At 32.6% G+C, this 14,458-nt stretch overlaps 1 protein-coding gene across 2 annotated transcripts in view; it reads right to left on the reverse strand.

The window, feature by feature from the left end:
- LOC129218200 (putative uncharacterized protein DDB_G0284213) overlaps positions 1–14,458 on the reverse strand; it is a 75,192-nt gene that overhangs the window by 41,161 nt on the left and 19,573 nt on the right. For both annotated transcript variants that reach the window (XM_054852416.1, XM_054852417.1), the window contains 2 exons: positions 5,980–6,051; positions 2,033–2,099 (listed from right to left, as the gene is read on the reverse strand). In XM_054852416.1, the coding sequence (XP_054708391.1) occupies positions 2,033–2,099; positions 5,980–6,051 (139 nt within the window). The remainder of the gene's footprint in view (positions 1–2,032; positions 2,100–5,979; positions 6,052–14,458) is intronic.

Here is a 14,458-nt window from a genome sequence, read left to right on the forward strand (position 1 = left end):
AGCCGTATTCAAAGCAAGCTTAAATTAGTTATTTCACTTATAGTAATCAAAGTGCGACAGCAATCTTTTATGCTTTATTCTTTTAATGATGGTTTAGATTTATTTAAATATTATTTCACTCTTTTCAGAGCTACATATTCACTGCTCTGTAATAGACTAAAAGCATAATTATTAATGTAAATTAAATTAGCTTTTTTCGAAAATACCATGACTGTTTGTTTTTTTTTTTTTTTTTCTTATTTCAAAGCCAAAAAATGTGTCAGTTTGGCGAGTTTCTCAGAGTGTCGATTTACCGAGAGTCGAGTTTTTGAGGTTCTAATGTTGATCATATGACTCTAAAATGCTTAAAAATCTTTAAAACTCACTATTTTTTATCTCAAATTTAGAAAACTTCCCCTGGCAAGGCCCCCGTCATGGCACCCTCCCCCCAATAGTTGTTATAAATTGGTGCCACTGGGAGTTCCTTTCCGTGCAAGTCAAGTGCACTACCTTGTATGTGCTGTAGCTTAGCTATGACGGCACTTCACGGCTCCCCACAAAATGGAACAGTAAAATTGTCCTTCACTTAAGGCAAATCACATGATCTAATTGAAGCAGAAAATTCGTGTACCAATTTTTAGATTGTTTTACTTTGAAAATGCCATGTCAGATATTGTTTGTTTGTATAATTATACACACCAGAAAATATGTAAGTTGGCATTTTCAAAGCACAAAAATCTAAATTTTTTTTTTTGGGGGGGGGGGGGCTCCGTGCTTTAACATACTCCCCAGACCCCGGTGACATCGCCCCCCCCCCCAATAATTTTTCCAAATCGGTGCCCCTGCCTCACAGTACGACTGGAAAGTCACCAGCTGAACTTGTTTTAGGGCATCATATTAGAACAACATTACATTTACTCCATCCCTGCACTTCTTCGCAAGTTGAAAAGAAACAAGCTGAGGCACATTAGTTAAGCCAAAAGGTTTTAACACATGGGTAGTCAACATTGATGGTAAAATTTTTTTAGTGCATAATGAGCAAATCCGTCCATCTTCTGTTATTGATACCGATTCAAGTATAGTTGAAGATGATATGCATAAAGAACTGTCTGATTGTGATGAAATAAAACGTTCAAATGACATTATTCAGGACAGTCAACCAATTAATGATACACCATGTTTGGATAACAATTCATCCTTTTTTGACAATTTGTCAAGTTCTAATAATAATGTACCAGATTGTAGTATTAGTTCTCCTATTTTTGATAATAATGTAAATCCCGACTGCATTGTACAAGATAATGTTAGTAATATAAAAATGAAAATGTTGATGCTAAAATTCCTGTTAGGAGATACCAATTGAGAAATAGGAAGAAACATAGACTTGGCTTTTACTTGTTTTATTGTGTTATAGTGTTTATACATTTTTTTGAAAGGGGATACTGTAATATATCAATTTTATATCGTATCAATATTTGATGTTTAGTTTAAACTTCTTGATTGGCAATGTTAACACTAAATCAGTTAAGTTTCCGTGCTTGAAAATAAAGGTTTGTTGTTTTTTAATCTTGTGTTTGTCACATTTCTATTCATTCTGTTCATCTCTTACACAGCATTGCATTATTTTTCTACAAACTATTATATTTAGGAATTAAAATAATGAACAATTGAAATAATAAGTTAACATCTGCTTAAGTCAATATAGTTTCATGTTCCCTAAGGGTGCCGAGTTATAAAGGTTCCACTGTATGTGTGTGTGTGTATATATATATATATATATATATATATCTATATGAGTGTGTGTGTGTGTGTATATGTGTATGCGTGTGCGTGCCTGTGTTACTCAGTGGCCATGTCATAACTTCACAAAGAGTCTGCAGGTACATTTCTTTGAATAATTTTAAAACTGAGTTCTACAGCATAGTTTTTCAAGTAATATGCATTAACAAATGCTTCTTGCTGTTTTTGTTATTATGTATTAGATGTGAAAAAATAGTTAGTGGTACAAGACAAAGATCACTAGGAAAGGATGTTTACATATAAAACAATTTACCTTTCTTGTAGCTCACCGGATGGTATGTTTCCAACAAAAACTGTTCTATGTCTTGGTTGAGGAGTTCCTGAAATATTTGCAAGATTTAAAAGAAACAAGCTATTGATCATTTACTTTTACCATGTAATTTTTAAATTCATGTAAAAAAAATTAATTCACCAAATATTTAATAAATATGATGTACAAAAGAACACAATTTCACTTAGGTAACACTCAAAATAAGGAATTCCTAAAGAAATATCTGAGTTATTATTTCTCATGTTGGTGACAAAACAAAATGGTAACATTCAAAAATGAAATAGTTGATAATTTTTATACTTATGAATAGAAAGTTAAAATACAAAATATTTACAAAATGCGAGGACTATTCAGAAATTAAAGAACCTTTACATCTCAAACCACGGGGAGTGTGCCAATCACGTATATTTTGGTGTCTGTGTGCTCAGAATCTGTCTGCATTCAGCCATCACAATGGGAACATTCCCTAGCTGCCTATTTTTTATATTAAAATTTAAAATGTGCGTTGCAATTGAAAATCCCCTGAGTTGTGAGGTGCAGTCTGTGATTTGGTTTTTGTTGGCAAAAAAACTAAAATTGATAGAAATTTATCGGCAAGTGTATGGAGTGTAAGGTAAACAACGGATTGAATGAAGCTCTTTCTGGAAATTGTGCATTCATTTGAAAAAAGGCGAATTTACATTTGTGATGAAAGGAGGTTAATGATGAGAGATTTCCCCCATTGGCCTTATAGTGCGATCTTGCACCCAGTGGTTTTTCACTACTTTCAAAGAATGATAAACTGATTAGCAACACAGCGCTTTGACAATGACAAAGAGGAGCTTTGGGTGTGCATCACTGAGTGGCTGAGATCACTGGTGGCAAAACTCTATCACAAAAAACTTTCAAAGGTTGTTTAACATTATGAAAAGTTCATCAATTTGTTTGATGATTATGTAGAAAAGCAGAGTTTTAGTCACTCTTTCAGATGTATATTTAAAACAAAATTCTTGTGCTTAGTTTTTTTTAAATTCCAAAACGTTCTTTACTTTCTGAATAGCCTGTGCAGTTAAACCCCTGATATCTAGATCCTCTTTATCTTAAAGTACTTGATATGTCGAAAAAAATCCCCCAAATTTTACATAAAAATTCTTACCTAATTTCCATAGTTTTCTTGAAATGTATTTTGTGAAACCCTTGATATGTGGAAATTTTTTGGATGGAAGCAAGTATCAATTACCACCAATGCCAATTTTTGTAGTAGAACCAGTCTCAAAGACATCCGTTTTTAGTTTTTCATCCTTTTTTTTGAAAGTATAAGAACTAGATTGAGAAGAAATAATAAGGAAGTGTGGCTTTAGTTATGAGGGAGGAGCTGTGTGTGTGTGTGTGTGTGTGTGGTCTTTTTTATCTCCATATTTCCAAAGAGGTTAGATTCTTTGAACCTTTCTTCAGAACACATGCAAACTTAGAGGATAGGAGATTGATTTCTTGTAGCTAACCACTTTTGAAACGAAAAGAGGAAGTGTAATAACTATCATTCCAATTTTTTTAACTCCTATGAAATGGCAGGTGAAAATTTAATATTGAATACGCATGATGAAAAATTAGAACATTGATGCTAGTAAATAAAAAAAAGCAAGTTAAAATTGCTGCTTATTTCAAAATCCCTTCCAGTAAAATTTCAGCAATAATAAAAAAAAACATCAAGTTTTTGAGAATAACTGTGATGAAGGAAATTGTAGAGGAATGAAAAGTAGAAAATCAGCTTTTTCAGAAGCAGCCCCCTAATTCAGTTTAACAATATTTAAAATCCAGTCAAAAAGAAAAAAAAAAGCTAGATATCGCAGTACTGAAACAAGGACGTAAATAAATTTCAAACCTTGTAAAATGTTTAAGAATAACTTGTTAATTTTTATGCCAAATGGTGGCATAGTATATATATTAATATATATTATGTATGTGTATGTAACTGTGAGAGTTACTAGATTAATTTTCTCAATAACTTGATAGCTCAAAAACTAGACATCTCAAGTTTTTCTCCTCCTCAAGATATCAAGATTGTACTGTATCATGCAAAAAAGACCATAATTTCACTGAGGAATCACAAAATAAGAATGTTTCAACATTTATTGGTGTTAATTACTTATCTTCATGGTGATGAGAAAAAAAATGGCGCAACTCCGAACTTTTATCCACATTTTTATAGTTTAAAGATATGTCCTTCATTTTAAAGATCAAATGTACTCCAACACTAAGCTTTTGAGTAGTGTCATGTTGTTCACTTAAATTCTTCACATAAGTATTCAAACTTATACATCATTCAATGATAGTTTTAACTACAACTAAATACATTTCTTGTTCCTATAAATCCAAAGGCCATTCATATTGAAACCAAGGGAAGAATACACTTAGAAGAAAATAATAATTCCAGTAATAAAAATCTTTTTTTTTTTTTCAAAGTCAAAAATGAATACATCAGTATCTGGAACCATTAAAGCTATTTATAAGCAGCATGATATAAATGATTGAAACATAATTTTAGAGATATATAGGGGCTGTGTCCATGGATAATGTCATACATTTTTTCAACATTTTGATCCATCCTCCTTTGTCACCAAGTGTCGCGCACACTTCACTTTACCTGCTTCTCTTCCCTACTCACATGTCATGCTATTTTTCATAGGCAAATGGCTGCAAAAAATTGTCATGTCACACTTCTAGTCAGTCACCCCCCCCCCCCTAGTCACAATTTCATGAAACCAGATCCCCCTCAAAATGTGACATCATTTGTGGGCAGCCCCTTACACTTACCAATCAGTTTTGACCAAATAAATTAAATAAAATGTACTTTGCAGTATTAGTACTTTTAGCACAGAGGCGTTTAATCTTTGAAACATAAAAATAGCTAAACCTAGAAGAGGGTCATGACATTATTGTCAATTAATATATGAGGTGCATCAAAAGGTCATGCATACCTAAAAATTTTATAATGAAATAAGTTAATGCTTGGGAAAATTTTGTAACAGTTAGAAGAACATTGGATTTCCTCTTATGTATGTATAGAAGTGATTCCAAAAGTAATCAAAGGATGGCAATCATAATACACTGAGACATTTTATACAAATCAGGTTAGTAACAAAATGCCTTGCTTGAAATGAAATTTATTCAATGCCAGCAGCATGCTATCATTAGCAGATCAAGCATTGGTGCTTAAACTTTTCCACAACAATAGTGCTGATGCTCACTTGGTTTGCATAAAATGTTTCAACATGACAGGTAACTTCCAAAACAACTTTCTTTTGGTTACTTTTGGTTACTTTTGCAATCATTTTTTCATATACAAAAAAAATAAAAAAAATAACACGTCTCTTAATTATATTTGCGCAAACTGAACTTTTTTTCAATATTATTTTTCTTTTTATTATGGATGTTTGAGGTTTGCATAAAATTATGAAACATACAGTATACATAGGCTTGCCAGACGTCCTGGTTTTCAGATAAAATCCCGGTGGCCCGGTCGATTTACTTCACGTCTTGGAAAAAGATAAATTTGATTATAAATAACCAAAAAGGCCTAAAAATAATTAACTGTGAAGGATTATTAGGATTTTATCTGCTTAGGTCATTTTTTGTTTCCCCTGTTTTAGGTTCATAACTAGTAACCATTTATTCATAGCATTGAGAATAAACTGCCATATAAAACACTCCAAAAATCTGCCACAGGTGTATAACCTTTTAAATACTAGAGATGCTGGCAAGGGAAGGGAGGGGAGGGGGGATTCCAGTGTCCCGGTTGAACATTTCAGAAACTTGGCAAGACTAAGTATACATAAATACAGGAACAAAAGAGAAATGATAAATCTAGATACATTCATTCTTGAACTTCTTAGCTCCCAAATACTTTTACAGAAATTCTAAGAATCTTTTGTAATTAATAAAAAACTTACTAAAGTTGTCATTAAGCAATTCAGCTTTTCAACAGGAGAGAATCTAGAATTCAATGATGCTAATTCGACAACCTAATGGGGAAAGATAAATAAAGTCAACTTAAAACATGGAAATTTCTTTGACCTGTGATGAAAACAAGGATGATGTTATGAATAGTACAGCACTATAATTATATTAGCAATAATTTTTACAGACATTGCAAGACTTTGAAAATCAACTACAGAATGAGACTTCATAAAATTGTTAACTCCCTTAAGGCAGTGGCGTAGCTAGGGTGGGGAGGAGGCGCTGCCCGCACAGGGCAGCACTTGTTTAGGAACGGAAAATTGACCCTTCTGAAATGGAAAGAAAAAACATATTTTCCCAATGAGGAAATTATGTTTTGAACCAAAACTGCAGGCAAAAAGAACATCACTTTGAAATCACTACCAGAATAAAACTACTTTGACACAAAACAAGCTTTTCTTGGTAGTATATCAGTACTATTTCTTGTTTTTTACTGAGGGGTGTGGCAGTGGAAACTCATGGAACTAGAGTTTTTTTTAAACACTGTAGCGGTAAACTATACGAGGAAGAAAACTGAAGAATTTACAATATTCTTAATAAAAATTTTGAAGACTTGATTTTAAGGGAGTTTCCAGAAAACCTCCTCGTCAAACAAAAATTTCCCTTTTTAATATCAGGAAAATAGTAATAAGAGTAAGAAAGGGAGGGAGAGGCATAAAATGGTACACCAAACAATTGATTGGGGCCCATCACAAGGGTGGTTTTACATGTTTCAGAGTTTGCTTTGATTTCCCATTTGTTACAAGAGTTCTCTACTTCAAAAGAAGTAGGGAAGAATGCTTTTGAGAGCAGAAAATCTATTCAACAACTTTGGATCACATGTTAATCATTTCCTTTTGAAAAGTAAGTGAATTTCATTTTTTTAACATTTGGTTTGGTCCCTGAACTTGGGCAAACATAGCATAAAATTGCACTATAGCTAATTCAATTTCAAATAATTTGTGGTTGGAAACCTCTCCCACTTCCACTCTTGTTATCTAACATTGTGAACGAGAGTTTCAAAATGAGTTTTAAGGCAGGAAAGCTCCCAAATTTCCCATCTCTTTCCTTAATATTACCAAAGATAACTTAGAAAACGTTTTAAACTTCAATGTCAAAATGTTTATGGGTATAGCCCTGATCCCTGCCTTTTCTCTAACATCAGCTAAAACAGCCTAAAGGTACACATTTAAACCTTTAATTCCGAAAACTTTCCAGCAGAAAACGCCCACCCTCTCTTCTAAAGTCTCAACATAAAGCACATAAAACTTCAATATTTCAAAATGAAATTTCAAAAACAACAGTTGAACCACGACTATCCTTAATCTCCTAATGTAACCACACTTAGCCTAAAATGCATTTTTAGGACATCAATTTTGGAATATTTCAGAGCGAGATCTCTAAATCTACTCCCTTTTCTCACCTAACATCTCCAAAGAATTAAATTGCATTTTTAAAACTTCAATTTCGAAAAATTTCCAAGGGAGAGAAGAGGAACTTTTCAGAGACAAGAACTCACCCCTTTTCCTAGCTTCTCCAAAGATAGCCTAAAATTTTGTTCTTAGAAATTTCTGTGGGAGTGTCCGCTAACCCTTTCTTCTCAAAGATAGCCTAAAATAGATTTCAGCTTCAAAAAACATTTCGGGAGGTAATACTTTCTCTGCTTCCCTCTTCCTCTTAACATTATCAAAGAAAGCCTTAAGTCAGAGGTCAGTTATGGAAAATTTCTAGGAGAGATCGACTTCACAACGTTTTTGGTGCAAAGACAGTCTAGGACTGCGTTTTTGAGACTTTGGTGCTGCAATTTTCCAAAGAAAGCACCCAATCCTTCCCCATTCTACCAAACCACCAAAGATATCCTTGAAGTTGATTTCAGTGGTGGATCTAAACCCTTCCCAAGGGGGAAGCTAGAATCGAAAATTTAAAAACATCATTTACCCCATATATTTCAACGATTCTGAAACAAAGGAAACCATTTTATGATCAAATGAAGAGTAAATACATACTCTATACTAGTTGAAAAATTAAATTTGTTTCTAACATTAAGACAGGGGTAGAAGTGGTCAACTTCTAATACATAGGACATTTTCCACCAAAAATATAGGACAAATATAGGACACGTTTTATGAATAATACTGATATGAAAAAATAAACAATACATAGTATATATAATCTAGATATTCTTGCATAAATTATTATCAATGATTTCAATTAATCATACTGCATACAGTTAAAAAATCCAAATAAAAGTTATAACTTTTACTTAGAATGAGTCTGCAGTTCTTGAATGAATAGCTTCAGAAAAAAAAAAGTTTATACATATATATACGTATTTACGCTTAAGGCCATTTTCTATGTCTTGACTGCCTACGTTAATCAGACTGTGCAAAATCAATTTTTTCTCCAAGTTTCACTATTTTTTTTCCTTGGAAGATACATGAACCTTTTCTTTTGCCTCTGATTGTTATGCATCTCTTCAAGAATTTTCCATTTCTTTATGAATTTTGTATTTAGTACTATGATAAATCATGATGAAACGGAACTCTTTCCTTGGTAATGCATGCATAATTTATTGCTTTCCCAATTGCAGTACCTTAATTGGCCTTAAAACTCTTATTATAGAGTCAATGCTTTAAGATGATCTTTCTTATGCCAGTATTTTTTTGTTTGTGAGAAAAACCTCTTTCAACTGATGCTACATCTTATAAAAGGAGCTAAAGATTTTCACTACTAAAAAACCTAAGTATTTGCATTTAGAAAGCTGATCAATTTTTATCATTACGAAATATTTTTCCAAAATCAATTAATTTACATCCAAGTAACATCCAATCCCCATTACTCAAAATTTTTAACAAGATAGTGACATATCAATGGAAGGATCCTGTAAAATTTTTATTTTTTTTTAAATTTCTGAAAAACCTTTTTTTCAATAACAAATTCTGCTAAAAATATAGTGTTCAAATAATGTTAAATTCTGATTTTAGTAAGAAGTTCAAATTTTGAATCCAGGCAGGGTTAATTTATCCCTTATTTATTTTTTGTATATTTATTTATTTATTTTTTCTTTTTTTGCATAATTACCTACATTTAAATATTTCAAATAGACCTTTTTTTTAACATTAATAGCAGCTGAATCTTCCCACATTTTGTTGTTAGTGAAAAATTTATTGGCAAAGTGCTTCATTAAGTTTGGAGAGCTTGTCATAAAATATAAATCATTGAAGCTTTCTCTTAAAACAAATTGAAAATTTTGTCAAAAATACTTTACAAAATTTAAAAAGACGGGTACTGGCAGAGATTCCAAAAAAAAAAAAAAAAAAAAAAATTTTTTATCAACAAGCATCTTGTTTTTAAGCAGTCTTGAATTGTCAAGTCGTGAAAGAAAGTGCGAATCAAGTGACCAAAATGCTTTTCAATGATAATTTTCTACAATTGTTTATAACAAACTATAAGAATGTAGGAAATATAGGACAATTTCAAAAATATAGGAAATATAGGACACATTTGATGTTTTTTTTTTTGAAAATATAGGAAATATAGGATACAAAGGACTACTTCTATCCCTGTAAAAACCGATTTTTCACAGAAAGTCGGCGTTTCCTCTTATCACACTAATTTTATAACATTATCTATAGAAAGATTCCTCTCCTTGTGAACATGCCCCAAGGCTAAACGGTTCAATCGGTTTTGGCCATGGTCGATCTTAGGTAAGTTTTTATCCGGCGTAAGCAAGAGAAACTTCTCTCTGGTGTAGTTGTCATAACAGGAAGAGTATGAAATATATGAATCAAATTAAACACATTTGGAAACAACTGCTTGTTGCAGCACTTTAATGTCTCAACTAATGTATTTGGGGGGGGGGGCGGTATTTGTTTCCCATAATTTTATTTCACTCTTGACAGCAAGCTGTGAAGGCTCTAAGAATTGGTCGTACATTTCTGCAGCTTTTATAATTTTTGACTCTTCATACTTATGGATATGAGCAGGAATATGCCCTTCTAGTGATAGAATGTTACCGAAACTTTGGGACATATACAGAGCTATGGGACAAAGGGGTTAGGGGGGAGGGATATAGCAGATCCCGTTTTGAGACAGATGAAGGTGAAGTATGATAAAAACCACAAAAGAGACAAGATTCTTGCCCCTCAGATCTGTCAACTGGTTTTGAAAACAGCCAGGGGTCTATGTATTGCACTTAAAGGAGTAAAGAAAAACAAACAATAAAAAATACTATCTTGCAAAATTTACAAAAGCTAGACCACAAAGAAGACTAATTCCCCATTTTACCCAGAAGGCAAACTATTGCAGTGTCTGGAATAAGGTGGGAGGAAAATTGTGGGGATTTATGAGAGAAAGTATATTTTTGGATCTGAAGGATCAATAGCAAATTTGGGATACTTCAAAAAAAAAAAAAAAAAAAAATCCTATACAGCTAAAGATTAAATGTAAAAATAAAATTAAATGTTAACTATAGCTCCTTAGCTCCCCCCTTGGTTGATTTAAACTTCAAAAGCATTTCAATAAAAAGCCTCAGCGCCACTCTCTCTCTCCTGATGTGTACAACTGTGTTAGAATACACATTGTAACAATTGCGTTGTAAAATGATAGCCTAAAATTGCATATTTTAGAGCTTAGAGTGTTTGAATTGAGTATTCAAACATTCCAGATTTCTTTAACATCTCCAAAATAGCCGAAACTTGCATTTTAAAACTTTAATTTCAGAAAATTTCTACGTGGTGCCTCCAACCTCCTAATGTCAACAAATAAAATGCTAAAACAAACTTTCATTTAGAAAAAAAATTGGGAGCAAACGTCAACCCTCTCTTTCCCTGAACATTACTAAAAATTAAATCAAATTGCGACTTTCGACTAACTTTCAGCAACTTTTCCAAGTTTGGGCCCTGATCCTCCTCCCCCCCCCCCCTCGTCTCTTTTTTCTTTAGAATAATATAAATAAAACTTATCATTTTTTTTCTTGAATTAAGTTTCTAGTTTTAATTTATACCTCTTTGTTAGTTTATTGTATTATTTACTTCATGACGAAAGAATGGCAAATTGAGAAACCGCCCTGGATGACAAGCATTGTAGTTATGCCACTCCTTAAGGTCACATATAATCAGAATAAAAAAACGCGAAAGTCTGCCATTTTCAAAAAAAAAAAAAAAGCTTTAGAGCAGTAACCTTTTGACTTCACTATTTACGATTTCAATACAATTTGGCATGAAGGACACATATGACAAGATAAGTAATTCGGCCAATTTTTAGATTTCCATTCTGAAAATTGTCTGCACTATAAATAAGTAAAAAACTCAAAATGTGCAAAGGAAAAAAAAAGAAAAGTATGTTATTACAACTGACTAACATCACTCGTAATCAAGGACGGATCAAGAAATAGTTCAAGGAGGGGGCAGTTGATTTTCAACTTTCCTGATTCACACATGTGTTGGGGGGGGGGGGGGTCACATTTTTATCTATCACAACTAATGGATTTTTCCAAGGAGGTCCCGAACCTATTTCTTTCCTTTCCCATTGAAAGGGGTGTTCCAAACTTTCATTTTAAAACTTCAATTTCGTATTAATTCCGGGGAATGTTTCGGAACCCCCTCCCCAACATGCTTGAAGGTCATCTGATATTGCACTTTTTTGGAATTTCAGCGTTGAAAAATTACCGGAGAAAAGCCACTGAACCCACTCCTTCCCTTAATAACACTACCTGAGATGGCTACAAGCATGTCTTTGGGACTTAAATTTTTTGAAATGCTTGAGAGAAGGAATTCAAACACATCCTCCTAACACCAAAAATTGTCTGAAATTGCCTTTTTGAAACTTCAATCCCAAAAAGTTTCCGAGAGGGAGATTCAAACCCCATCCCTTTTCTTAATGTTGTCAGAGATGGTCTACACTGGGCTTGCATTTTAGAACTTTGATTTGAAATCGCTGGTTCAAGATCTCCCAAGGAAGGAGCGATCACCTCCATCCCCCCTCCCTTGTATCCATCCTTGCTCCTAATTATAGTAGAATGAAAATTTCAAAAATAGTGTAAAGCTAAAAAACAGCTTTCTATTGATATATAACAAGACCTCCTTATGATAGATTTAAGTTTTAGGGTCATTAATAGTGCCGGGGCGATATTGCAAAGGGTGGTTTACCCCTATTAATAGTATTTTCAGAAAAATTCTGAAACACGTCAGCTTAGATTTTTCAAATTTTCAAACAAATTTTTTGGCTTCTTGTAGTTAAAATTTAAAATAAAAGACTATATTGTACTCTCTAATATCCCAATTATCCAATATTTAAGGGCAAATTTCGCCCGATTAAAGGTGTCTGTCGCCAATAAAAAACAAAAACAAAAAAAAAAGGGTTCAATATTTTTAAGTGTCCTATCGATGTGGAAAGTTTTATTCCAATCCATGATCCACACTTGGGTAGGATTACTTATTGCCCCCTTTTCGGAACTTACCAGGTACTGCAGTAAACTATTTACAAAATGTGATACTTGCAGATTAGTTGGTAGTGGTAAAGATTCTTCATCAGAAATTGCATAAGCAGACTCTCCATGAATACATTGCATGATCACTTCGTAGAACAAAGATTCACACGTAGTTACATTTTCCTCAATATTTATATAATCTCATTTTCTCCCAGTCTACATCAAAAAAGATTTCTAAATGATCCCATTCCCTGGTGGCTTTAGCAATTGTTATCATTGCTGTTTATTTAAAAAGCAATTTTAACTAATGTTTTGTTTATAGGCAGTTTCTGTTGCAAAAGCATGATTGAGTCATCTAGAAAATAAAGGCTACTGCTTTCAATTTTTGACAAAATTTTGAGTCTTTCAAATATTAGCCACCAATAAAGTTTTTGTTAGACAACCGCAGCAATCATTTCCGTATTCACTACTTTTCATGTAATCTTGCAACACTGTATACATTAAGGAGCACTATTGTAAATAAATTATACTCCTCACACAAGCTAATAAGCAAAGCAACGTATTAAATAAACTTTTTTTACTTATTTTGGCTGCATTTTTATGCATAAAATGAAAACAAAACTTTCATAACAAATTTGACTTATAAGGAGTACATTCGAGATATAAAGACAATTTTGTGTTTGAAAACACTAAATTATTTTAGAACTCAATTTAAACTTCGAGCTAAAGGAATATTCAAGTTATAAGGCTTAGAGTTATTGAGAGTCGACTGTACTTTTTAAGAAATAAGAATCTAAACTTACAATTTAAATTGTATCAAATTCAGTTGGATAGAAAACATGTCTGTTTCAATCACTTACTAAAAAAAAATTCTATTATTTCATTAGTTTCAAATGTTAAGTAGTATTTTAAACCTCTAAGTTCTTGGGACCCAGAGGAAAACCAAATTTATCTGATAGTAAGATAAGAAGAGGCTAGAGTCTTCAGCCTACGGAGTAGTATTTAAGACATTTAACAATACATACTAAACAGCATAATTTCCATCATTGCTTATGAATTCTTGCCAGTGTGATGGGAATTTGTAAATTAAAGTCTTAAAAAATTCCTTGTCTTTGGAGGAGATTCAGAACTCAAGTAGTGCTCTTTTGATGTCTCTCTTCTTCATTTTTTTAAATTTCTTTCTCACCAACATTTTTTGCAAAGACAAGAATAAGCAAAAATCAGAAAGTGCAAACTCAGAGGAGTATGATGGATGTAAAAGAATTCCCTAGCCTAGTTCTGTAATTTTCTAGAGAAACTAAAGCTGCATGATGTCAGGCTTCCCAGACATTGCATCTTTCAAATTTCCCTCATTCTTTTAATTGCAAAATTATTTGGCAAGAAAAAAAAATTAAAATACTAAAACAGCACTTTTTGTGCACTTCGCCGCCCCCCCCCCCATAGACAAGATATTCTTCAATAATGGGATTTACTAATTGCTCTAATGTTGCAACAAAGCATTAAATTTTGAATATAGATGTTTTCTCACCTAAGCTGCATTTCTAATAATGAGCATTAAGCTTCGAGAATAATTTAGAAAATATCTATCAGATGTCTGAGTAACTTTATCTAGTGATTAAATTCATTTCTAGTATTGAAATTCACTTAAAAATAAGTCAACATTCAGTATAAATTTAATGATTTTTTGAACATAACAGTTGACAATACCTTTAAACATTCTTAACACTTTGGCATATATGCCACGTGTAAACTAGATATAGTAATATCAGGGAAACAAACCAAGCCTTAGTGAATCAAGTCACTTTCCTATAGAATTGCCAGTGTAATTGATTTGTAGCTCCTTCACAAATAAATTAAACTGCTTGGCTTCAATATGTGTACAAAGTATCCCATTAAGATAGCATGAACTCTGTACATCAGGACTACACGCTTGAAGTAAGTAAAAAATACCTAAGAAACTATACTTCTGTGACTTATAGCTTTCCAAAAAACCTGAGAACGAA

Source organism: Uloborus diversus, chromosome 3, assembly GCF_026930045.1.
Source record: "Uloborus diversus isolate 005 chromosome 3, Udiv.v.3.1, whole genome shotgun sequence".
Classification (NCBI taxonomy): domain Eukaryota; kingdom Metazoa; phylum Arthropoda; class Arachnida; order Araneae; family Uloboridae; genus Uloborus; species Uloborus diversus.